Consider the following 27,332-nt stretch of genomic DNA (forward strand, 5'->3'; position numbering starts at 1 on the left):
ACTTCCTGCTTTCCGCGAGGTCAACGCCACAGAAATGCAGCAGAATGTATCCTCTGACCAGAAGTGTCCCCGCAATGAAGAAATACCATATGTAACAGTTTCAATTCATATGTAGTTGTTAAATACGTTATAATGACATTTATTTAGCTGACTCATTTGTGCCCATCGAAAATGTGTTAGAAAGTTTTGACGAAACAAAGTTAGCAGACTTGTGTTAGCTGGTAAGGTTCAGTTAGCTAACGACTCATCTAGCTAGCTGTTAGCTAACTGCAGCTAACAATATTTACCCTCCTTTTCTCCAAAAAATAGTCCATAAACTATAAACTATCAGAAGGACTGGCTCATTTGTAATGGTCGGCTAAAAAGGACTGGTGGGCTTATTTCATTACTTTCGTTTGTGTGGAAGGTCTGATTATAATTTAAGCTAGCTGCTGATCAGCCACAGCATTAACGCCTGCTGTCACCGCATCGCTTGCGGATCTGTAATTTGACAGGTGAATTAAAAACGACATAACGTAAACAGGTAAACTGGACTGCATAATTCATGATTCCAGTTTTCCTTTTATTTCCATGGTTCCGAGGACGGAGGACATTAGCCACATTAGCTTGATTACATAACACGATAGCTAACTGTTAGTTGATTCCAGGTCCGATTAAACTTGGCTTGCTAGTCTCTTTAATTAACTTTGTAGTAATTCTGTCTGTTTTTTTCTGTTAGTGTTTATGTTCTGTCCTCCATTTTAGACGTTATGAATGAATCAGAGGGAACCTGAATTGCTCTCAGGTTCCCAGCTTTTGGATTTCTTCCAGAGCGAGCTGACATTAAACTTAAGGTTACGTGCACTTGTCGCTTAGCCTTAACTCAGGTGACAGCCACCAGGGCCAAACTCTTGGAGAGGGAGCGTGTTGAACCCTCAGCTGGTGTCTATATTTAGTCTCCCAGTGAGTTGTTTTTTTTTTTTGCTCAGTCCCGGTATGGCTCTGGCTTCTCCGGTGACAGTCCGGGCCGTCCTGGAGCTGTGCGGATTGCAGATCTGTCAAACTGCGCTTCAGACTACCAGGATCTGTTCTTCTGCACTGGAGATCATTAGCATCTGCACTGCATCCAGGCTCGTCACCCACAACGCTCACATTTGTCGCATGTAAGTAAAAGCAACTTTTTGAATGCTTTTACACAATAATAACTTGAAAAGGCGAATGGTGTCTGCAGCGGTGCGCATTGGCTCTCGACCGTGTTGTTATTGGTGAGCTTTACGTAATGCAGCTGTCATTGATCCCAGTATCATCAGTAATGTTTTCCGTCCCTCGTGTTTCCTCTGCCGTGTGTGTTTTTCAAAGTGTTGTTAAGCCTGCAGGGCAGCCGCTTGTGACCTGCTTTACTAAAAAGTGCTCCGGTCTTCCTGAAGGACTCGCTACACGTCCCGGCTGAGCTGATCTGAAAGCAGCCGCACACACGTGTGCCCTGCCGCTATTTTTGGGACACTATCTCACATTCCTGCAGTGACACGGGGAGCGCACTTTGTAGCACTTGACCATATACAAGCAGTAAAAACTGTTCAAATTGAATTCAAAAACTGGTTCTAAGTGATTTGAAACAGGAATAAATTGTTAATCTTTGTCAAACGTAATGAACGGTCAGCTGAAATATGTGTGGATTATATTGATGTAACATTTTTATTGCAACTTCCCTCCTTGATCAAACTTTGTGTTATGACGACAGGAATGCTGTGAAGTGTGTAAAAAAACACCTGAAAAACATCATGTTGTGATACTAGAAGTTCCCCTCAGTAATACTAATACATCCAGACCCAGTGGCAGTACGTGTGCCCTTGTGTAGTTTGTGGGTGTAAATTTTTGTAACACTTCAGCAAGTTTGTTCGTTCACAGACATTCGAGACATCATGGTGTAAGATAGAGGAGCACTGGAGAGCATTCAGATGGATAAAAGTCCTTGTTGAGGCTTTATATGCCATATAATCTTCTCCCTAAACCTTTTTTTCTTTCTTCGTCGTTTCTTTTTCCCCGATTGTTCAGGAAATTTTCTTTTGGCAACGGTAGAGGAGACTGAAGCCAGTCAACAAGTAGTATTCAGGGGGCTGACAAAAGACAGACGTGTGTTGCCTTCTGCAGTGAATGAGGTGGAGCAGAGACACACCTGTGCACAATATTAAAAACAAAGTGTTTTGATTTGGAATTCAGTATGAAAAGATTAGGTGTTGCATTGTGCACAGAATTAATGACTGTAGGTCTGTTACTTCCTCACACCTTTAAGTGATGATTCCTTTCTAATTGTTCATAAAGCTCAGGCGAAGTTCAACACCAGTTTAAACGCATACGCATGCCAAACTGTAGTACCCCAACATAACCAGCAGGCGAATCACTTGCATCAAGTCTGGACTTTGCTTAGAGATAAGATCATTTTTATGTCAAAGTAACTTTTTGTAAATAACTCAATCGTGGTTTTCTGCCTGGGTCGTACTGTATAGATCATGTCTTTGTGGCTCCAGTGTGACATAAACATTTGTTTAGTCAAATAAACGTCATCTCTGAACACAATCCATTAAATAATTATGTTTCTCTCATAAACATATTTGCTGTTGCAGATTAGATGTATATAAATTAAATTTCCAAGAGACGGACAGGCTCTTTTATTATGTTGTTGGTCCTCTTCATGTGTCTTCAGCTTTATGATGAAACTGAGGACTCCAGAGATTGTGCTTTGGACTGAGAGCTTGTTAAAAACGTTTCTGACATCTAAATCTCCACTTCCCAGCAGCTAAAGCTGCTGAACAACATTGATACCATCCACCTATGTAGAGGCTGATTTAAGTGAACTGAGAATTGTTCTGCTAAGAACACTGGATTAGAAGTGCACATCATAGCATGCGTGACAGTGTGACCTGATTTGATTGGTAACATACCCAAAGATTAGAGCAGTGTGCTGCTGACCAGAGGGTTCACATCCCGACCGTTCAGGAAGAGCTGAATGGGGACTAACAGCTGTGACTTGAAGCGACAAAGGAGTGGCAATGACCTTTGCACATTGTTAGCTGCACCATTAAAAAAATCCTTCCAAAATGTCCTGTATTTTTTGTTTATTAATTTTTTGAAAAAAATCTACTTAACCTCTTTAAATTCAATTTGAGTGAGAAATAGCAAGAAGCATTAGTCTCCAGCTTTGGTGTTTCGTAGTTGATTTTCTCTCTTAAGGGTAAACGTTTGTAGAGCAATGGCTCAGCCAAGCCGTGTCTCAGTGTAGTGTGAAGTCACCTCATCAAAAGTCGCCAGCTCATACATGTTGAAAATTACATGACACTGAAAATCTACCTGTAGGATATTTAACTCCAAGTCACCTCTGAGTCGTGCTTTCAGTGAAATGAGAGCAGAGTTTGCCTCTCCCTTCAGGGTGTGTCTGTAAATGCTCCGTGTGACAGGTTCAGCAACACTCACTGTTGATGTGTTGTCCAGGCCCACACAAAGAGCACAAAGACATGCTCAGCCTTAGTTTGAGAGAGCTAATGAGAGCGTGTTGTTGTTGTTGTGGAGAGAGTCATGACATTTGTGATGAGGAGGAAGCATCCAGAGAGAAAGTTGTTGTCAAACCTGCAGCTGTAAGGGAGTGTAGATGTGCTTTCTACTGTACAAGCTGTGGCTGTTGGATGCGGACGTTTTAACAACTCACTTTAGTTCATTTCAGTTAATTTGCTCTTTTTTTACTGTTTCAAAAGCGTCATCAAAATGTATGTATATACATAAAACAGTTCTGCATCACAACAGTGATCCATTTATTCTGTTCTATCTATTCTTTTAGTCAGTTCGTTTTTCCGCAAGCTCGTGGTTGTAATACTTACATCAGCCAGAAGAGGCTGAGGTCTGCCACTACCCCATATTCTAAACAGGACAAAAGCATTAGTGTTTTCTTGCAGGTGAGTTTTAATTTCTCGATGAACTGTTCTTGTTCTTGTTCTTGTAAGACATCTGTTGAATCAGATGACGTGATGGTCTTTCTCACACAAAAGTGCTGTAAGTAATAATGTGTGCGCTTTATCTGGATGTGTACATAAACCCATTTAAAAAGCATCTGAAGCTGGTGTTGTGGCCTCGTGACGTTCCCCCTCCCTGAGCTTTTTCCACCACGGTGTGTTTCACTGCTGTGTTGCTACAATTAGAGCTGACAGGAGTGACTTTAACTCAGGGAAACTCTGTCACGGACTCTTCACCTCCCTCTTCATCTGTCGTGCATGACTGGTCTTCCTCACTTATTCCTCTCCTCTGTTCTCTCATTCTTTTCCATTCTCTTATTCTTATACTCTTGCTCTTATTCTCGTATAAAAGACGTGATACATCACTGAGACGTCGCTGTAACGTGTACAGCAGTGTTGTACAATATTATTGTTGGCCTGCAATCTTACTGGACACTTTAACAACCTTATAGTTTGTTTTTATTCGTTACAGACGATGAAAAAAACAAAGCAATAAAAACTGTACTCCTTTCCTCTAAACGATGTCTGCGTTTGAGTCCTGTGACAGTTTGCTGTTAGTTGTTGCTTGGGCTGCTTTTGCTCTTTTGGGTTTTTATTTACAGCACTTTCTCTCCTCCTCCTCGTCCCTCGTCCCTGCTTTTCTGTCCTTCGCCCCTCTTCCTGTCACCTCCTCCTGGTCACTCGCTCTGCAGCTGACATGAAGCCTTTGGATAGCTCAAATGCCATGCTGTAGTGGTTAAACCCCCACACCCCCACTCCCTCATTGGTTCACATCTATAGTTGTATTTCTAGAAGTTGCATGTGTTAATTGCTGCAGCCCTCGTGTGCAGAGGTCAGCAGCACTGGAGAAGGAAGTACACCACATCGTCAAGGTTTTCGTGCTCTTGAAGGCCAGATGCATTGTTGCCAGTGGTTAATCATTTGATTTATCTCTTCGACTACCATGACCCGGATGACTGAGAACCTGCATTGACTTAATTTAACATCATTAGTTGGTACTTAAAGTTTTTATGGTAATTTGACTTATTTAACTTTAATCATTTAGACAGTTTCTTTTTACAGGAGCAAGTTAACAGATGAGGTGTAAGCTGAGGAGACGGAGCAGCCAGACGAATTATCTGTTTCTGCTTACGTAGTGGCTTTTCTCATTTTCAAAATATTCAGGTGTTAAGTATTTTTTCCTTATACTTGAAATGAACTCAAGCTGCTGATCACTCAGCAGGTTCTTTACAGTGAAGCTCCAGCATATCTTCCACTCTTACTCTTGGAACCATAGGACTCTTCAGATCACTTGCAAATTGTTCCTGGCAGTTCCTCACCCATAACTCCAGAGGGTGTTCAGCTCTTGCTGTTGTAGTCCCAGGATCGGCGGCAGCCTTGCTGTAGACACCAAGTGTGTCTGTAGTGAAGCCGAAAGGCTGAAACTCTGCCTGTAGCGTCTTCGATCTTAAACTGTGCAGATTTTATTACCTCTGCCAAGGACGTTATGTTCATCTACTGGTAATTTGGTGAAATTTGGTTGATGGTCAGACCATATTGCAAATGGAAAATGATATATATTGATATTGGTGAGAATAAAACCAAATCTCAATGTGTTGTCAGCACTGTAGATCTTGGAATGTATTTTACTTTTCTTTGTTTGGCACTTTGTGATGTCTGAGTTTGACCCATTTGAGCCTGGTGAGAACATATATGGCTTTGACCTTCAGTGGCTTCATATCTGTCAGCCCTGTCCTCGGATTTACATCTCTGCACATGTTCAGTGCTACAGGCAGTAAATCATCAGGACGTTGATAAAACACAATACTGTGTGATTTGTCCCTGTGAATGATGATCTCACCCCACCCTGCCAGAACAAGCCGGTTAAACCAAACCAGCAGCTCTGCCATATTAGCGAGACCTCGTGTCCTTTCACACTGTTTTATTTTGGCCTCACTCACCTGTCCGTTCTCCTTAACTGTCAGTCATGTCTGTGTTCAGCAGAAAGAGACATTCTGGTCAAATCAAAGGCACCTTACTTTTTCTCAGTGTGATATGTTTAGGCAGATGTCTAAATGTCACACATTTTTTTCAGTTCACTTATTCATATCCTTGGGCAAGACAGAACAAGACAAGCCCAACACCCTTCATCTTGCACTCAATGTAAACTGACAGAACGGTGTTTCATTGCTCTATAAAAGATGATAAGCTCCCCCTGAGCTGTGTTTTAGTGTTTTCTGCTGGTAGGAGGAGCATGACTTTTCTGTGTCTCTGACCAATGCGACTGTTCTCATGTTCTCATGGAGTTCTCATGAAAACTTTTCCTTTCCTTTATGAATGTTTGTTTACTGCAGTGTGATCTCGTGGCATGGAATAAATAAATGCATATAAATAGTAGACTGCTGTTAAAAACATTTCACGTCATGCATTTAATACCACCAGAATGGATGAAGGATGAAGTCAGCCGACTTTTACCATGTGACCTCCTCCAAGTGTGGACTTTCTTGCTCTTTATATTCCATCACCCGATGACATGCGCACCTCTAATAACACATGAAAAGCAAAAATGTATCGTGAGGCAGACATTACTTGTTTGGTGAATTGTTCATGCATGGTATGCCAGGACTTCGTGTCTGTCTTTGTTTCACTGAAGCATTTTTCATTATACTGATCATCTCACCATGATCATCATGATTCTCCTTTTTCCTCTCTGTCTTTCTTAGTGGTGCCATGCTGCTGGGAGGCTGTGGATGAGAAAGTATGTCGTCAGACTTCTACTCCAGAGATGACGTGTTGGAGAGGGGGTCCATCCCCCTGGACATTGACAACATCCAGCTGCTGCTGCAGGGTCAGTCTCCCTCCACATCCAGCAAAGATCTCAGTGCAGCACGTCTGCCTGAACACAGTGATGCTGTTTTTTTGTGTGGTACTGCTCTAAGATTTTTTTGGTTTCTGTGTCTGTATTTCTTATAGGTGTTAAAATTTGCTTTTTAGTCTCAGTTGAGGTCATTACAGTAATTACAGTGGCACTTTTTTAGATTTACTTCAGCTAGTGTTCAAGCTAAACTGAATGAAGACTCGTTGTTTCCGCTCACCCCCAGTCTGAGGTCATTTAACTGTAAAAAGAAAAGCCTGTGTCTTGATTTCAGTGTTTTATCTTGGTTACTGTGGCAACATAATAAGTTTTAAGCCTCAGTTATGTGTCTCTCTCAGGGGAGCAGTGTGATGGCCGTCTCAGTCTGCTGCTGGCTCTGTCCTGCTTCACTTTTGTCACTTTCTTTGAGGTCATGCTTGGTTTAATGTGCTGAAACTGAAACCCCGTTCGCAGAGAGACATGAGTCATATTGCAAAGAACCCTCTGGAGGGAGAGAGTGGGTGGAGGAGGGTGGAGGAGATAGTAAACACTGCTTGCTCATTAACCCGCTCTCTCCCAGGGCATTTTTGAACATCTGAAGCAAAGTTGTGATATGCAGGGATTGTCATTTGATCATATTCTCACTCCCTGTAGGATCAGTTCTCAATATTACAAGCTGTTTTTGTATAACACATGTCTTGGGCTCCCCCGTGAGGAGCACAACCAGTGGCTGCATGTTGCTCAGCCCATCAGCTTCCTTCACGGTCACCTGGCATCAGTGGAGGAACGTTGGCTCAGTCCAAACTCTCGGCCAACTATGAACACAAGGACGACCACTATGTTGAGGGGACCCAGCTACAATGCACCAAGACGATGAGATGAGGGACCGTGTCGCTGACTCTGTCGCTGATGACTTCTCGATGACCTGCCTGGCCTCATGGAAGTCCAGTCAACCTCCCCCTTCCTCCTCCTTGGCATCCTCCATGAACAGTGGACGGCCACCCAGGCCATAGGCAACTCTGATTGGGCCTATCCATCCTGAAAGAAAAGGAGGAACATTTTGTCCTTGTCTGGAGTTGGACATTGAGGCCAAGATTAATCTCCCCTTATCAACACTTGCACCGTATATTTGTGATGTGGATTGTTTCAGGAAGTGAACAACTCTCTGGCCATGTTTCCCGCATACTCTTGATATCTTCTCTTCCAGCTGCCTGTCTGCCTTTCTCTCTTTCTCTGTAGCTCACTTCTCTTTCTTCCTTTTAGTTTTTGGGTCCATTCTTGCAACGTTCTCCGCTGAACTATTTTTACTACATTGCCTACCCACATTTAGAACACAGTGCTTTTATTTAAAGCCTTGTAAACATTTTTCCATGTATGACATTTCCAGCTGATGCAATGTGCAGAATGAATGATGTAAACCAAGTGCAGGCTAGCTTGTTAAATGAGTTGAAAAACTTTGTTTTTTTTCTGTGTATATTTGAAGTGGTAATGGTGAAGGAATGTCAGTAACATCTCATTCTGTGTGTAAAAGCTGGGTTTCAGCAGGAGGGTTGGGAAGAAGAATACTTCCTTCTATAGGCTACATGTACTCTGGTTTTGTCATTTGATGCTAAATTAATGTTAAATTAACTGTATGCAAATGATTTGACATGTTTGTTCAAGAAGGATGTGTCTCATGTAATGACCCAGCATTATGTCCCTGTAGCCTTTGTGCACTTATATCTTAAGTATTTAAATTATTATCAGGTTAAACTGCTTAAGTAGTAACTAACATCATCATCACCGTCATCAACATTCACATCTTGTCAATTTAACATCTCTCATTTCAGTAGTTTGGTGGTGAGGTTTGGTCAGGTAATGTCAAACATCAGTTGTTATTTCAATTATATTTTGCAGTTTATGTAGCATAAAGTACCCAGGAGGACCAGCCTGTTGCGGGTCTTGTTTGGGCAGGCCTGAAGCTTCTGTGAGTCAGATTTAGAAGAGGCGGAGCCCGCTTGAGCTTACCTGCGTCCCTGCAGGCTGGAAATGCACACTGTTAGCTGGTTAGACGAGATTTGCTCTTAAACTGATCTCGTATTTTCTTTTTCTTCACATCCTTCCTCCTGAAACCACGGAGTCAGGGCTTTTACTATGTGTCCATTAGGTAGAAAAGTTTGATTTAAGTTGATGTGCACCAGGGTTTGTGACCTGGTGCCTTCACCTGCCCAGTCAGCATGAGTCGTCCCATCATGGGTGAGTTTTTTATTTATTATTATTTATTTTTAGAGTGACTTTTATTGATATGGGAGGAAGCCGTGTAGAATTTCTTGTGAAGGAACAAGTTTATGAAAATGTTCATCCTATGTGGACTGCTGCAGTATAGCTTCAGGTCTACAGCTTTACACACAAACAAAGTGGGGAAAGTCTCAACATTACACACATTAACACACCGTGTTAGTCAAATATAAGATATCGATGGGTTTGGGGGAAAACAACTGTTTTGTATTAGTTAACAAAACTTGAGAGTTAACTAAACAGGTCCAAGGTCAGCTAGCTGGTAGTTCCATGGATGTATACGGGAGATCTGGATGCAGCATTAGGGGTGGAGCTCCATTAAGTTAACTTCCTGGGTGTAAAATCAGCGTCCTCGCATTGGTGATCCGGTTAACGTTGTGAATGTCACTGAATCCCTTTCCGTGAAATGAATATTTTTTTTGGCATTTTCAAATTCTAATTTGCGAGACTCTCTTACTTCTCTTCTCTTATCTTTCTGTTTGAAATAAACCTGCTGTCAAGGTAGCATAGACTCATTTCAGGAGCTTGTAGAGCTACAAAAAATGGTAGCCCTCTGGTACTGACTTAAAGCACTGTGATTACAGTCGCCAGATGGATTTGTTTAAAATAATTCATCTGGCAAACTCTCAAGTGTGTCATTTTCTGTTAATTGTCGGCAGTACTTTTAGCTAGTTGTTAAACAACTCAGAGAATCATGTGTCCCAAGAAGACCATCTCCCCGTCCCTTATCTTTGTTTGATGACAGCAGATTAATTATAATAAGATGTCTGAGTCATCATGGGGGTCTCTGTGATGAAGATTAGACTGCAAGTGAACTGAAGAAAGAGGTGACCTGCTGTTAAACATATTAAGACACAAAATAGCCTGTAAGCTGTCATGTATGAATGAGAAACGACCACTTGGCCTCCTGCACTGAGAAACTGGTCTACCAAAAGTCAACTGGATCTTAGTTTATGTATTCGGGATGTAAATGATGAGGCAGTTCTGAAAAGATTAGTGGATGGTAAAAACTTTCATAGCTCCTACCTGATCACTGGTTTTGGATTTTACTTGAAGTTTTACATCCATTTTCAGACAGTCAGAATTTGGCAACAGCTAGATTGCATATTACAACATCAGTTAGTATTTGAAGTTTAGTTAAGTCAGAAAGTCGACAATGGAGATTGACGACTGGATTATATGTGAAACTCTTCATAATGGTGAGTGTTGGGCAATCAGCTGACCTTTTGTTACTCACTTATTTTCTTTAGTTTGTTTCAGACAGTTGTAATACCATTTTAATCCGTGTATTGACTGTATATTACAGTCTCTCTTAAATGCAACAAGCAACAAACTCTGTGACGCTGTGTTGTTGTTGCATGTGGAAAGATGCAAACTGACAACAACTTTCAGAAGTGAAATAAAAATGTACAGATTTATTTTTAAGAGATCCATGTTGGATTTCGTGCAGCTCTGCTTGTGCTGAATTGTTTTCCATGGCCTTCATGATCACACTGAGGCTCTCTGCTTGTTCAGGCAGCACTCACCAGATACTTGTGTTTGTGCACAAAGGTTTGTAAAACCTCTGGGCCAAACCTCTGTGTGTTCGCTGAGCTGCGGTAATAACCTGCTTTTGAAAGGCAGGGTGATTACCGTAGTAAACACCTGACTAATTTCACAAATGAAAACATACTTTTGTGATTCTGTTGAGCAAATTTTGAGACCTTCCTCTGAATCAGGTACATATTTACAGATTATACAAAGTGTGCTTTGTTTTGTGCTTCTAGTCAGCAGTTGTACAACTACATGTTTACAATGTGCAAAGCTGTGTTTTCTCTTTCACATTTTAAACAGACTGTGTTGGAGGAAGACATTATGACATTGACATTATATTTGAAAATTACAACTATCTTGATCTCCTGCCTCTTTGGTTGACATCTGGTTATGATGTTTTGTGGTAATTATTGAAAGAGAAAAGCAGGACATGAGCCCTGCTCTGTCCAAGTCTGTTCTACTGTAGTCTCATGGTGCCTGCAGTCAACTGCTCTCTTAGGCACATACACAGCAAACACTGTTGGTCATCATATTGGCAATCTTAGAAATTGAGACAATTCAACTGTTGCAGTCGGTGCGATTGGTTCTGTATATCATCATGACCTTAATGCTTGTGATTTAAATTAGCATTAGCTGTGATCTAACTTGGTGTGTTTCTGCTCCTTCAACAGTGGAACAAGAGCAGATTCAGAAGAAGACCTTCACCAACTGGGTCAACGCTCAGCTGGCAAAGGTGAGCCGAGCCTCTGAACTCTCTCACCTCTTGGGAAATTGAAGCTTATTTGTCATTTTTAGCTGTGGTGGGTAGCAAAATCAAGATAGTGTTCTCAAAAGGCCTGTGATGTGTTGAATGATCAGTCTACGTTGCGATATTGAGTATGCAAAGCTTACACATTGTAAGGAGATCATCCATGGTGCTTTGCTATCTGTGTCTGTGGCGAACTTAACAGTCTGCTGAAAATATTAAATAAATAAAACCGTGAGCTTCATGATGCTACACGAGCGATATCAAACCACATAAAACATGACCACATCCTACTTTCAATTCCCACTGAGCAGCATGTGTTTAAAGGAGATCCAAAACAGCCTGAATTTTGCAAATGGAGGCAGCATTGTTGCCCACTGTCTTATTCTCAAACCAGCTTCTAACATGAGTCAGCTCTACGTCTGCCTCACGTTGGAGGTCAGCTGTGAATGTGACAGTGGAGGACAGGGGGGTGGAGGTGGGGAACGGTGTGCGTAAATATAGCACTGAGGAGCAAGGTTCACAGCTCACAGACAGACAGCAACAGAAGGCCACAACCCCCTCGACCCACCCAGCTCAGGGCTCAGCGTTGGACTCTGGCAGTAACCCAGATGCTGGAAATCATGGTTAATCCTTTGGTGGCTGTTCACATTAGAGCTCGAGTTTTCTTTGGAAAGTCCGAGCTTGCTGATATTCAACAGACTGAAACAAACAAACAAATAAAGTCAACAAAGAAAACAGAAGGTGATAATCTGCCAATCCTTTTTCACGTCTTCTCAACTTAAAACAGCACACAGACAACATATTTAATGCTTGACCTCATAAAGGCTGTGTGTGGTGGCCCTGAAGTACAAAACACCACAGTCAGGTTTGTGTCTTTCAGTTTGCTGCCAAGTGTTGTAATTTGCTGGTGTGTTTGGTAGATTAGTGCCACCATTATTATTACTGTTATTTCCTCCTGTTTGTCCCTTGCCGAGGTTAATAAAGGTCATAAACTGCACATAATATAAACAAACAGTTTGGTTGCTAAAGAATGTGAGCCAGATACGTACTGTGCAGGACATTTTTGTTCCTGCTCTCAGGTAGACGGTGTGTCTTTGGGGTTTCTGAACTGCAACTGCTTGTTAGTAAACAGACACAAATGTAACTCTGCTTGACTGATGTCAGGTTACTTTCAGGCTCTAATAAATCAATATTTTCTCTTTCAAGTAAAATACAGCAATGCGATTTAAATTTATAAACAGTCCTCAGTAAAAAATGAAGTTAATAAGTGTATTTACAAGTAAGAAAAGAATAATCTGCAAAACTTAATGAATTGCCTAAAAAGTCTCCCCAGTAGTGGGATGTGTTATTATACTGTGTAGAGGGAGAGTGCGTTTTATAGTCATTTATCGATTAAAGATCAAGACATTGATTTATAGTCAGATAAAATTCATAAACTACAATTATCTTTATTGTGTGGAGCAGATTTTCTGTCTCCAAAATGTCAGCTTCTCAGAAACTCACAGCCTGGTTTTCAGCTCCATCGCCACATGTTTTAAAGTTTGACTAATTGGTTTCGATTGGGTGTCACAAGGAGCAAGTCAGTTCAGCAGTTCCATGCTTCAAAGGTTTTATTCAGAAACGTTTTCAATGCACTTTAACAAATTTCTATTAATAAATATGGTTTCAGTGGGTTGTAGCCCATTCAGAGAACATGTCCGTATACTGTCTGCTCAGAGAATGCAAGGAATATTTTCTTTATCACTGAATTTTCTTATTATTTCCACCATTAATCTATTCGTCATCTAGTATGTAAAATGCTCGTTTCTGTTTCATTTTGTTTTGACAGGCTACAGGGTTAACAATCCAAATGCCAGGTTAACTGTTGGCACACGTTTCTGCAGACCAAGGATGTTGAAACTTTATGTCTTATATGTTTTAACTTTGCATTTCATTTTCAATTCTTTGTTGTGACGACGCTGTGCTTAAGGTCTTCTGACTCTCTAAACATAAATGAAAGAGGATAAACTGTGTGTGTTGTGACAGCGGAGGCCGCCATGCATGGTGGTGGACCTGTTCAATGATTTCCGTGACGGCTCCAAGCTGTTGGAACTGCTGGAAGTGATGAGCGGCCAGCGCCTCGTGAGTTTCCTCTTCAGTCCGACACGTCGCATGTTTTCCAGCCAGCAGCCGACAGTTTAACGAACCAACTGACCAACTCTGCTTGTGTTTTCTAGAGTCGGGAAAGAGGCAGAGGAATGTTTCAGCACAGGAGCAACATCGAGAAAGCCCTTTCCTTTCTCAGGAACAAATCGGTGAATAAAACACTGAAGTTAACTGTTGTTTAACTCACACTGTATTGCAGTTCATTCATACTGCTCATGATTTACACATGTGCTCACAGAAACAGGCTCAGCTCATTTGTGCCCATCTACCGTTTTTGACCTTTGACATTTCACTGTTATGTTTAATTATATGGCATTAATCTATGCAGTAATAATAATTATGGGATTATTCAAGGAATTTGTGCCTTTGTTTTCTCCTCAGATCAAACTTGTCAATATAAACATTCCTGATATTATTAACGGTAAACCGTCCATCGTCCTGGGTCTCATATGGACAATCATCCTGCAGTATCATGTGAGTTCACTTGTCCTTCTGTCTGTTTCATATTTTCTTGTTGGTTTATTTTTCCACTTTGATCGTTGTGTTTCTCACAAGACAAAAACTAGAAGTGAAATGTGGAATGACTGTTATTTTCTGTGCTTTATGCTAACATTGAACACATTTATCTAAGCCTAACAATAAATTTATGTTTTGTAATCTAGGGGTCCCCCTTGGATTCTTATGTAATTTCCGTGATATTAAATTTCTTTGCATTCTTGCTTGTTGTTTTTTCCTGTTGCTTTACACGAGTTTAACCTAAGCGCAAAGTTTCAAAATGTTGAGCAGAGACTGTGTGTCCGTGGTTTTCCTAGATTGAGGAGTTGGCCAGCGGCCTCTCATTCAGCTCTCGTCAGTCCTCCATGGAGTCTTTGACCAGTCTGGATTCGCGCTCCACTCTGTCGAGTCGCTCGGCCACCAGTAGTCCTGTTCCTCCAAGAGGCTCACCGCTACACAACCGTTTCAAGGTTTCTGCCAAGAAAGCCCTGCTGCTCTGGGTCCGGGAACAGTGCCACAAGTAGGTACTCACTCAGCTGAACAAAGATGCGTGTGTTGTGGTGGGTTTATGTAGGGTTGCATTGGTGTATATCAACAATTCAAGTTTTGAAAAACCTGGAATTGATGCAGCTCTTCTGCTGTGAGCCAAACAGGTGATTTCTGGAGGAATCTGTCCTCACTCAGACACCTCATGGTCATGTCCAGGTCAGACCAAAAGGTTATGATGAGGCCAGCTGTATTATAGATGCATCAGTATGTACTCGCTGCAGATGATTGTTGAGGTGTGTGGAGGTGAATATAGGCTGTCACAATGCATTATAAGCCACATTAGTCAGTCTCTAGTTAATAAACAGGGCGACAACCAGCATGTTTAAAATTCAGTTTGTACACTGAAAACTTTTCATTTAAAGACTTTCTCATTATTCACCTGCTTTATGATTTACTGTAGAAGACACGGTTGGTTCTGTCTGTGATGTCAAATTAGTTTTTGCTTAAATTCTTGGTTATACTCTCCTAGAAACTCATTCTGTTGTCTGTCTTTTTGTGCCTGTGCCACAGCAGAGTCACGCTAACAAGTGCAATAAAGCCATTTGTTTTCCTCAGAGCTGGCTGTACATTAAACGTGAAAGACTTCAAAGCTAGCTGGAGGAGTGGAGTGGTCTTCCTGGCGATCCTGTACGCTCTGCGGCCCGACCTGGTGGATCTGTCCAAAGCCAGAACCAGGAGCAACAAGCAGAACTTGGAGGAGGCCTTTTGCATCGCAGAGAAAGAGCTGAGGATCCCCCGACTGCTGGATCCCGATGGTGAGTACATCAGCCGCTGAATCCAGCGACGGCACAGCAGCAGGAATACTGACTGTCTCAGATTTGTTTCCCTTAAATGTGTTCAGATCAGTTTTCAAAAGCCGTCGCTTGGCAATCTCGATGTGGATGGAAACTGCAGCTTGACTGATGGATACAACCACAAGGCAGTGATTTTAGTTTGTTTATGAGTCGTAGCTCCAGGACCCAAAACGAAGTTTATGGTCTATCTGTCAGTGGCTGGTGACCATAAGATGAAATATAAAGATGGGGTGAACATTTTCATAAACTTCTCAGTTTCGCAAAGTTACACAAATGGGCTGTGTTTGACTTTTTCTTGTGGTTTAATTAGCCTGTCTTGTCTAATCAGTTTTTTACAGTTGCTCCCAGTTCTGTTTGTCTCCATGTAAGCCGTGTTATTCTCTATCTTATTCCTGCATGTCTCTTAATCTGTTAGAAGCAATCAAACATTCTTTTCTAAGTATGTTTCGTCTGATTTCTCAGTATCTCATGGACATACTAAAGTAGCTGTAATTTATATGGTGCCCTGTGAATGTCTGAGGATGTGTGCAGAGAGTAGCTTAGTGCTGTACCCAGTGAGCCTCAGGGCGAGTGGATGACGTTCTGACAGTCTGCTGACTCGCTGCTGTTGTTTATTTCAGTCTTGTATAAAACCTTCACTTGTTTCACTCTGCTCTGCCTGTTAGTTTATTATGGGACGTTTATCAGCCACATGTTTATAAGACACGAGTGTTACACCTCCATACTTCAGATTCCAGTATTAAACTCCACCTGCTTCAGGAGCTGACTCATATGTTAGTCTGTAGCTCTGACAGTAGTGTTGCAGCTTGAGACTGATTATGGAGGACTGTGATGTTGATGCAGATGTGGACGTTCGAGACCCTGATGAGAAGTCCATCATGACCTACGTGGCTCAGTTCCTGCAGTACTCCAGAGACCTGCCGCCCGCAGAGGAAGAAACGCAGGTCGGTATCACTCTGTTGTTTTCTAGACAAACGTCAAGCAGCTCAGGGCAGCATTTTACACTGCAGCAATTTGCAGAAAGTGTACAGGGTAGTTCAGTTCATTTGGTTGATTTGATTTTTTTCTCAGATCTGATCTGTTTGCCTTTATTGTTCACCTTCATCTTTGTTTGTGACCCATTGGTGTGACCTCACATTTACAGCACAACTGTCTGTCATCAAAATGAATAAAACAGTGGGCCAGACATACGTTTACTGAGCTGGTTGCCGTGGTAACAGCAGTTTGGTTGCAGGCAAAAAGGCAGAAAAGGTTTGACTAAAGCATCTTCCTTTAAAGTTCACAACCTCATGTCTCCCAGTCTGTGCTGTCCGCCACTAGCAGTTGAAAATTGCATTTTACAAACAATCCAAGAGGAGTAAACATGCAGATGACAGACTGACAGGTGACGTATTGAGGGGTCAGTTTTGGTCCATTGTCATCCTGCATCACCAGGACACGTCGAGAAATCAAACTCCTTTAACAGAAGTTTATGCAGCACTTTAATGCTTCTGGTGTGAGTCACAAAGAGCTGATGAAGAAACAAGTGAGCATTGTTAGTGTTATTAGACTGCAGGTAGGGACAGGGAGAAAGCTTGTTCAATGCGATCTCTGTCACACACTTTTTAATATATGTCTATATGTGACTGATGATCTTGTGCTGGTGCCAGAATCAGTATTTGAGTCTAAATGGACGCTTGTGCCATGTGTGCATACTCACACAAATAATGCAGGAGTCCTTTGAATGTGATCATCAAAGAGTTGTTGTGTCAGTCAGGTGCAGGGTGTTTTCCAGTAGAACAATAAAATGCATGAAAGGACTCCACACCTTCACATGCTCAGCTGTGATACTCACCTGTTAACTCATGTGCTGCTGACAGTTTGGTAAACACTGGATGTCTTCTTTCTTTTCTTCCTGTTTCCCCTCCTCCCTCCTTCCCTCCCTTTGTCCTCTCAGACACAGTACCTCACTCTTCCAAAAAGTCCTTCTCCTGTCGACCTGCCTGTTCACTACACTCCTGCTATCTCTGCCTCACCGCTGCGACAGGTAGACCTTACCGTCACGACCCCCCTGCTTCATTTCTCACCTGTCATCCACCTGTTTACCTTGCAGCTACAGGACCATGCGATGGATTCACTCATCCTTAATGTCTGCATAAAATCAATTTTTTTAGATGATGTGATTGGCAGTGACCTTATTGAGAGGTTGTGGGTAGTTCAGATCCTAACCATCACATCATAATCAGACCCATACGTCTTACACTCACTGAGTGCAATGTTTAAAAAAAAAATCCCAAATAAAGTGGAAAACAAATTTGGTTTTTAACATATTTGTCTGAATGTGGTGCACCCCCTTCACATCCCCGTCACATCCCCGTCACACCTCCCTCACTCCTCCCTCACTCTTTTATGATTTCAGAAGTACTTATGTTCTTCCTGTGTTCATGTAGCGTGTTTGGAAACCTTCCAGCCTGATGATTTGCAGGTGTCAGCCTCATTACTGCTGTGTCACACGGCATAAATCAGCTAAACAAAACTTTGTAGCACCCACAAATAACTTTAGGTTATATTGCTGATGATTATACCTGGTAAAGACATGCCAGGGAAGTTGATGATTGGGACGATACCGCAGCTGTTCAGATGAAAATGTCAGTTGCTAAGAGCTGAGAGAGATTACCTTTTAAATCATCTGCTGGTTAAAAGCAGGACTGATCATGCAAAATCAAACTGGTTTACCCTGTTCTCTCTGGGAAGGAATCCAAAGCCACAGCGAGGGAGTGTTTCTCTGCCTCCCATGAGATGAGTAAAGTGCAGAGCAGCTTGTCCTTCCACTGAGATCCCGCTGCAGAGCTCATGGCAGATCAGATGCAGTGGACAGAACACCTGTCAGCTCGGGTTCCTGATAAGATATCTGCAGGTTGTAGGTGGCTGCTGCAGACAGTTGAGTTTTCAGCCAAATGTTTATACTTTAGTTTACCCCCCCGAAGGTTTTAATCTGCAGTGATAGTGTAAGACACGGTGCATGGTGGAAGACACAGGACTTTGGCCCTGTTCAAATCTGGCATTAATATTTGTCTTGGGAGATCCAATCCTAAGTGGACAGGTCCGAGTACATCACTTAACACCTGGCAACAGTCCGTCTACACCGTCATCTTGACTGGCAACTTTCAGTCGAATCTAACTTCCGAGCAGTAGAAGGTAAACACGTACATCTTTCTGTTTGGCCAAATGCAATGTTGATTTTAGTCGGTTGATCGACAACAGTAGCCAACTCATTGGGACGTTTTTACACAAAGAAAGAAATAACTTAACGTATGCATTTGCTGAATTTACAAGAAGGTCTAAACAGTTTAGAAGTCATCATAGACAGTGCTTCACAAAGTTGATAAGGTTTCTTCTAATACAACAACTCAAATTGCACAATTTTTTTAAGGAAGTCTGGTGGCTTTTTCCACAGGCAACGAGGAAGCGCCCACTACTGATTACCGTGTGCTGTATTTGTAAAATTTGACAATCAAATCTTGTCTTCTTTTTTAAATTTTGTGTAAATGGTGAATTCATACAACAGACGTAGTATTGGATAATATCTAACAACATGGCCATCAGGGCCTCAGACATTCAGGACAGTAAAAGATCAGTAAAAGTGGCTGCTTTGCCTGCTGCCTCGTTCTTCTGAGCAGAAGAATCAGCTTTGTATCCAAAACAAACCTCTGTACGGGCTTGGTATTCTGCTGTGTACAGGCCTGCTTGAAGTACACCGTGCCACTGGGTACTGTACATGTATCACATGACTGGTGAAAGATGAAATTTTCTCGGTATGTAAATCAAATAAATTTCTCTGATCCTGACCAACTGTCATAAACATGTATTTAACATTGTGTAGAGAAATCAGCAGCTGAGTTAAGGCTGGATTTGTTTGTTTCTCTTCAGTCTGTAAATGTTTTGTGCTCCACATTGCCAGGCGACGCCTGATCGAAAGGCAAAGGAAGTGACATGCTGGCTGGTTCAGGCATATGATGAGCTGCTGGAGGGGTGGGACTCCACAGATGGGGAGAGCTACTCAGAGAGATACCATGTAGGTTTCCACTCTGTTGTTTCCACATGAAATTCTGATTCACGCAGAGAAAAAAATCCCCTCACAAGTGAACATAAAAAAAAAAAAAAATTGCCATTTTGAATCAGCCGTATTTTTTTGATTCTCTCCTGTTTGAGGTGACAGATTCTGATTCTGACATTTTCCATCCCGCAGGTATTTCACACCTTTCTGGTGTCCTTTAATGAGCAGCGGCGTCCCATCATGCCTTTGTTGACAGTGATGAGACGAACCCCGAAACTCAGCGAGGAGCAGCGAGCACTCCGTGAGGCTTGGGATGCCCTCACTGCAAAGGTCACTTCCACTCAAATCTGTTGGTTCTACCTGTTTTTAATACATGTACATCTCAACCTTTTAAATGTAGTTTAGTTTGGTTAGATTTGGTTGATTTTTAGAAAGGTTATATAGTTAGCTTTTCCAGATTATTGAATATTTCCAACATCTTATTTATGTATATGCGCCACTATGTTTCTGTGGGCATTTTATTTTAAAAGACATTGAATTGTAGTCTGCCTTTTGTCGCTCGTTTTTTTTATTTAGATACGTGAATACAAAGTGGAGTTAGACATGAGTCTTCCAGCTCCCTTGGATACGGTGGCTCGCTGGCTGCTGAAAACAGAGGGGGCTCTGGCCGAGGAGGAGGGCGAGCCACAGGACCACGGCCGAGCTGCTGACGAAGCCCGGGAGAAACAGGAGCTGCTCAGAGTGAATATTTACCTTTTTACTTTCCAAACCTTTAAACTTCACGGCTTCAGGAAGTGAAATAAATAATAGCGCTGACTTAGCAAACTCACATCCCTCAGGCAGTGGTTTCAAGATATAAATAACCTCTGCAGAATAGACCCTTTATTCTGAGCTCCTTTATTGGCTGTTTAAAGATAAATATGCACGTGAATATGCTCACTGCTCACTGTAGGTTTGCCTGGAGGAGATGCCACAGCATCTGAAGACCTTCCAGTCCTTCCAGAACTTGGATGAGTATGGCAACGTGATGGTTCCTACTGATAAGATGGATGAACTAAAGAGGAGGTGAGGGCATTAAGCACAGTACATGTGTACAGCTATAAAATTCTATGTGCTGTATCTACTTCATTTAAACTAAATGTCCAAGTGCTACATCTAATGTCATGATATAATCAAGGCTGTTGAAATGAAATGGAAAACAACCTGTACTGTTTCACATTTCCTCCTTGTTGATGTTTCCTGGAAAGAACAGAACATGAGTAAATCATTTGCACTCACATCTCATTTTGATTACAACTTCATTTGTGGACACTTCTCATCAGGTTCACCGGTGTCAGAGTGTCTGCTAAATATCACGGGATTAAGCTGGAGTACCGGGAGCACCGCCACACAGTTCTGGATCTGCTGGGGCAGGTCAGGACCAAGCTCCGGCTCTGGAAGAGACCTTACATCTCGCCGGAGGCTGTCAGGGTGTTGCTGCAAGAATGGCATGTGAGTAGACCTTGTTGAGATTTGGCACCTAAGGAGAAGAATGTCATTTATTAGAAGGAAGTAGCAGGATTGTATTTGTTATGATTGTTAGAAATAAAATATGCATTTAGCAAAATACATTATTTCCCTTAAACTGAACAAAAACGTTTTGAGCATGACCTTTACTCTGCTGCCACTCTCTGGACAAACTTGGAACCAACTGCATTTTTACTGTGTAATGTGTTTTTAAACACAGGAGCTGGTAAACAGACAGGAGTTAACTTCACTTTTGGAAGCAACTCTTCATAAACTGAAGCAGGTTTCCGAAAAATATTCAAGCAAATCTGCCCTCTGTAAGTGTTCTGTGTCTGTGACAGGTGTATTAAATTCATCCATTTTATCTAACTGGTGAAAGAAGGTTACTCTAAATGAACAGATCAAACAGGCTTAATTTTAGCATCTGTGTTCTGTTAGACTGAAAACTTTATGGTTTGCTCCTCAGCTGCAGATTATCCCCACGTCCGTCAGCAGGTGAAGCATCTGGGCGAGGACACCGCTGTGGTTTTGGAGGAGGTGACCACGTCTAAGAGTACCATGAGTCGGGTCCTGTCAGCCTGGGACTCCTACAGCGACTGCCTCAGCTCCCTGCAGGCGTGGCTGGAGCAGGGCTCTGTCAGACACAGCCAGGGCCACAGACCAGAGGTATTATCAACACATAACCATAAGAAAATACTTGACTTTAGCGGCAGGAGAGCCACACTTTAGAAGGTAGCTTGTTCCTCCTGCCTTTTTTCATCATTTGAGTTAAAACTAATTGTGGTTCCCCCAAATGTCTACTAACACGTCCGTTCATATACATCAAAAACAAAACAAAGAAATAATTAAAATAGCTTACATTTAAAGATCACACTCCAGTGTTCCTCCTCTGTGTTAACGTTGCTGTATTCACCTTTTGTTTAGGTGACATCTGAGTCTATTGCAGAGTGGGGCTCCCGACAGGCCTATCTGAACGAGGTGGGTAACTTCCTGATCGAGTCGACAGACCCTCAGACCAGCAGGAGCCTGGCAGAGGAGCTGCGCAGACTCAACATGCACTGGGCTGAGTTTGTCAAGAGGAACACATTTGTAAGTTACAGAGCAAGAATAACTGTAGATGTTGGGGAAAATCTGACGTGCTTGATCAGCAGCTGTCTTTACTGTCATGTTCAAACTGGAAGTAATGAGGAACTGAGTCAGAAATGACTAAAACGCACAATCTCTTCTCTGAGCTGTCTTTTAATTTCCTGTCTGTTGATTAATCAGATGGTACTGCAGATGATATATTTGATACAGCATGCATGTGAAGGCAATTAGATCGGCAAGGCTTTTAAAGTCTTTGTCTACAGCGTGTTACCATGTTGCTACTGGTGGTATGGAGAACAACACACACGCAGCAACACGCTGTGGACAGACACTGAAATAAATTGTCTGCTGGCACTTTGAGAAGATTCTGAATAGGCAAAGTTGGAAGGAACCTACCAAAACAAGACTAAGCGTTAAAAGTCCTTCTTTTTCAGTTGTTTGTGTTATCTACCTCATATCTGAAGACTTCGCTTGTACTTTCCCCAGGACAACAAGGCTGAGCCCGGTGCTGATGTCCAGGCCAGACCCCAGGACATCCAAGCTCTGCTCAAAGAAGCCACACTCCTCCTCAAAGAGCCTCTGGAAGCCACGGCAGGTCCTTTACGCACCTACAGAAAAAGGATACAGGTAGGAATAATGACTGGATAAATTGCACCTTGACAGAGTGGAGTAGAGTTATAGCTCTTCTTAAATGTAAAGTTTACTTTAATTTTGCTTTACTTTTGTTAGTTGACCAGACAAGTCTCACTAGATTTGAATGATTGTTTTCTCCCTTTCAGTTCATACTGAGAAAAATAAAAGAAGTGGATCTGGAGGCTTTGACTCCCTCCCCAGAATGCCCGGCAGATCAGTTACAGAAACTGAAGCCTGCTTTACTTGAAGTATGAATGTTTTCTTTCCTTTTCACCCATCATTCATAATACTTTATTCATAAGCATTCATCCTCTGCTTGTCACTAAATTGCCACTGGCAGCCAGAGTGTGTGAGTATGAACTGTAAGTTTATCCGTTCATCACCATCCCTTTCCTTAATGGCACCAGGTGATGCAGACCTTGCTTGAGGCAGAACAGGTGTGTGCAGAACTGCAGCACAGTGTGTCAGGTCTGGACAGCCGCCTTGCTGAACTTCTGCACTGGGAGACTGAGGCCAGGGGGCTCTACCAGCTGCTGAGGGCCGCAGAGCGGCAACAGCGGGGTCAAGACCCACGAGCCAAGGTAAGATGACCCACAGAGGAGAAAGGTTACTCTGACATGACTGTTTGTGATGGTTTTGGTTTCTCTAATACTGTTAAAGCTGTTGTCCTTTCATAAGGAAACCCTTATGCATAATTGAGGAAAGGCTAATGGTTGTTCACCATCATTCCGCCACAGGTTCTGATATCTCGTGGGCTACAGCTAGAGGGTCAGGTGGTCACAGAGGAGCAGGACGTGCAGGTGATGGTAATGAAGAGTCAGAAGAACTCTCCCATCCAGTACCTCCACGCCTCCGCCATGCAGGATCGAGTCCGAGCTGCAGTCGCACAGTCTCAGGCAAATTGTCTTTTTGTAAATTGAGTGGTCAAGCCATTGAGTTTTAACTTATTCCAAACCTGAAACAGTATAAAATGAGAAGAACAGAGCAGAAGAGACACAGCAAGGAATGTTAATATATTGTAATTAAAATACCAATGCCAAAATGTTTTTGTGTATAATTTAAATTCCAGGAAGCTGTAGGTATGCTGAGCAGCCTGGGAGCCAGAAGAGATAGAAGCAGAAGCCCACCAGAAGGGCCCCCTCCATCAAAGGTCTTCATCCAAGCTAAAGAGAAGCCTCAACATATGATAGAGTCAGACACTGGACACCAAGCTCAGCAAGTCGAGACAAAGTCAGTTTCTCATCCATGTCATGAAACCTTTGTGCCAAAGATAGTGGTGCAGGAATACAGAGAAAAAAAGATGACTTCTCCTCCGATGCCATATACCTACGCACAAGCAGTGACACAGATCAGGACAAAGTCGCCACCGGAAGGCCAAGACGCGGCCTTGCCAGAGAGTGCTGTGCAAATACAACAGCAGGTGCAGGGACAAGGGTTGATCCTGCAGCAACAGCCACCACAGCAAGAACAACTTCAGAAACAGACAGCAATAGAGCGAGAACATCAAGAACACAAGCAACAGTTAACTCAAGAGGCGCAACAGCAGTTGATGCCAACTGAACCTCAACAACAGGAACTGGAGCAGCAGCAACATTTAGAAATATATCAGGATCAAGTTCAGCGGCGTGTGGTAACTCAAGTACAGGTTGAAACACAAGTCAGGCAGACACCAGAGCACTATGAGCAGATGTTGCCTCATCAGCAACCTGGAAGGAAATCACCTCTGAGCTCTCAGGAGCTTAAAAGCAGAAAGGCTCAAGCCATGAAGAACCGGCCCTGGCTTCAGAAGCCAGCCTCAGGAAAGCATAAAACTTCTGCTCCAGGTGCAGAACGATATTCCACTGAGGGGCCTATTCAGGCTGAGCCACAGTCAGACAAAGAAACAGTGGGATCAGTTCAGCTTGTTCCACAGCATACAGCAGCTGCCAGACCGCTGCCTGAGACACAGGCAAAGGTTACGGAGCAGCCTCAACAAGACACACAGCGGCTTCACAAACAAGAGCAGCAGCAGCAAGAGCAACTGCAACATCAGCAACAACAGCAAAAAGAGAAGCGTCAGAAACAACAACCACAGCACATGGAAAAACAGCCAAAGCAAAAGGAGCAGTTGCTGCTGCAGGAACAACAAAAACAACCACAAGAACTACTGCCTGTATTAAGACAGACAGAACCTCATTCAGACACCAAGGCTGAATGCCAGACTACAACTATGATGCAGCCTCACCCACAAACAGGTCCAAAGGTTCAAAATCAGTCACAACCCCAAACCACAGTTTATCAAAAATCTCAGACAGTAGTCCAAGTGCGGTCCACAAGTGTGTCCCACACTACCATAGAGAGTCTGCAGCCAGCCAAGACCATGTCCCAAACCATAGTGAGTGAAGGTCAACCACCATCACAAGTTCTTCCACTGCCTCATGGTCTCATGAAGACACAATCATTGACCCAGTCACAAACACAACTACAACTCCAGCCCCAAGTTCAGACTCACACCCAAGTATGTGTCCCAGGTGGACCTCAGCCATCTATGCAGCCACAGGCTTTAGGCCATGGCCCAGATGGAGCTCAAATCAGACCTTCTTCACCTAAGCAGGCCCCACTGCAGGGCCACATTCAGCCTCCTGTGCCATCTCACATTCAGCTACGTAGTCATCCACAGTCATGGGCCCATGTTAGGCCCCCCTCCCCAAAGCCACAAACACATGCCCCAGTGGAATCTCAGTCAGTGCCCCAGGCTCAAACCCATGCTCAGCCAAAGATCCAGTCTCAGGCCCATGTTCAGCCGGTGACCCAGGGTCTAATTCATGCTCAACCAATGACTCACAACCAACCTTTGGCTCAACAAACCCAAGCTCAGTTTGCTGTCCAGCCTCAGATTCATTCTCAGCCTATAACTCAGTATTCCACACATGCTCAGCCAGCTGTCCAGTCAGGCCACAGCCAAGTTCATGCTTGGAGTCAGGTTAGAACTTCATCCCCACTGTCTATCCCACATCCACAGGCTACAACACAACCTCCATTTTATCCTCAAGGTTACTCCCAGGGTAAATCCCCCCCCCTGCAGTGGATACCAAAACAGGAGTCCCAAAACCAAGCCATTTCCCAGCAGACTCATCCGATTCCCCAACCATACCCTCAGCAAATAGGTCAGTCTCCACAGTCTCAGGCTTATCCAGCAGCTCAACCTGTACCACAGTGGTCCCAAGCTGGGTCCCAGGTAGGACCTCAGTTGGGGCACCCTGGATATTCTCACATGGGGCCATCATATACTCGTCCTCAGATTCAGCCACAAGTGCAAACCCAACCCTGGGCTCAAACACAGCCCCAAGTGAGACCCCACGGTTCCATGCAGCAACAACCTCAGATGAGAACTTATGATATGTTTCATATCCAGACACAGCAAGGCCAAGTTCAGCATCAGACATGGGCTCAGGCACCACCCCAAATTCAGCCCCAGCCGTATTCCCAACTTCAGCCCCAGCCGTATTCCCAACTTCAGCCCCAGCCTCATTCTCAGCAGTATTCACAGGTTCAGCATCACCCTCTCCCACAGATGCAAGCTTCAATACCTACCCAGTCACAACCACCACATCACACCCATTCACAGCCCCAGCTCCAACCTCAGCTGCAAGCCCAGTCCCAAGCACAAATTCAGACACAGCCATTGAGAAAAGTAAAGCCCCATGTCCAAACACAGCAGTCTCAGCTCAGTCTCCAGTTCCAGCAGCCTCCACATCCTAAACATCAAACCCAGTCTCAAACACCACCAAAAACTCAGTCAGCAACTCAGCCAAAAGGTGAATTACCTACACAGCCCAAACCTCCTGTCCAGTTAGAGGTTAAAACACCAGCTCAACCTACAGTTCAGTCACCAACCCAACCCAAGGTCGAATCACTGCCACAACCTATACATGAACCCCTTTTGCCATTACAACCGATGACTCAGGCACCAGTCAAATCAGAATTACCACCACAACCAAAATTGCAGGCCCAAACCACACCACTAGTTGAAGCTCAGTCACCAGCCCAGCCCAAACCTCAGGTACAATTGCCACCACAACTTCAGGCTCCGTCACCACCCCTACCCAAGTCCCAGATGGCACCACCAGCAGACGGTCAGGTCAAGGTTCAGTCACCGACCCAACCCAAGGTCCAAACACTACCTCAACCCAAACCTCAGACACAGTTGCCACCACTGCCCCAACTTCCGGCTGAGTCGCCACCATCACTCAAGGCCCAAACTGCTCAACAATCCAAGGCTCAATCACCCCCACAGGCCAGACCTCCGACCCAGCCACTTCCACAGTCAAAAACTCAAGCTCAGTCTCCTACACAACCCAAATGTCAACCGTCCCGGACTATTCTACTCTCCCAGGTCAATGTGTTACCTCAGTCCTTGGCTGAGTCACCAGACTTGTGCATTACACCTCCCGCACTGGCTCAGGCGCCTCCTCAGGCCTACACAGAGGCTTATGCCAAGGCCCAGGCTTTGGCCAGAAATGGCTTTGAGGAGGCCAAGCACTGTCTGCAGGAGCACATCCTGGAAGCCATTAACGTATTTCAAGACAAAGGTATATCGGCTGAGCAAGCATCAGTGAAAGAGGTAAATCTAATCACTGATAATCCCTTCTGTATTGTGATGTTGTACTCAATGAGTAACCGTAATAAGTAAATTTTAATCTGTATCTGTCTAAACTCAGTTTTCATAAAATGT

The 27,332-nt window shown here is 43.3% G+C and overlaps 2 protein-coding genes across 9 annotated transcripts in view; both read left to right on the forward strand.

Moving 5' to 3' along the window:
• The first annotated feature begins 192 nt into the window (after window positions 1-192).
• On the forward strand, window positions 193-26,533 carry syne2a (spectrin repeat containing, nuclear envelope 2a). The gene is made up of 25 exons (XM_046413392.1): window positions 193-523; window positions 969-1,142; window positions 6,686-6,810; window positions 11,298-11,359; window positions 13,400-13,495; window positions 13,591-13,668; window positions 13,901-13,993; window positions 14,332-14,534; window positions 15,119-15,318; window positions 16,201-16,301; window positions 17,294-17,383; window positions 19,298-19,411; window positions 19,586-19,723; window positions 19,970-20,134; window positions 20,346-20,458; window positions 20,716-20,884; window positions 21,120-21,216; window positions 21,366-21,565; window positions 21,824-21,988; window positions 22,472-22,612; window positions 22,765-22,866; window positions 23,026-23,199; window positions 23,356-23,514; window positions 23,688-26,449; window positions 26,482-26,533. The coding sequence occupies exons 3-25, from the start codon at window positions 6,723-6,725 to the stop codon at window positions 26,531-26,533; spliced, it is 5,562 nt and encodes a 1,853-aa protein (XP_046269348.1). The 5' UTR covers window positions 193-523; window positions 969-1,142; window positions 6,686-6,722.
• The window catches only part of syne2b (spectrin repeat containing, nuclear envelope 2b), an 87,679-nt gene continuing 86,805 nt past the window's right edge, over window positions 26,459-27,332 (forward strand). For all 8 annotated transcript variants that reach the window (XM_046413728.1, XM_046413732.1, XM_046413735.1 and 5 more), the window contains exon 1: window positions 26,459-27,221. In XM_046413728.1, the coding sequence (XP_046269684.1) occupies window positions 26,556-27,221 (666 nt within the window). In that variant the 5' untranslated portion in view covers window positions 26,459-26,555. The remainder of the gene's footprint in view (window positions 27,222-27,332) is intronic.

Source organism: Scatophagus argus, chromosome 15 (assembly GCF_020382885.2).
Source record: "Scatophagus argus isolate fScaArg1 chromosome 15, fScaArg1.pri, whole genome shotgun sequence".
Taxonomy (NCBI): Eukaryota; Metazoa; Chordata; class Actinopteri; family Scatophagidae; genus Scatophagus; species Scatophagus argus.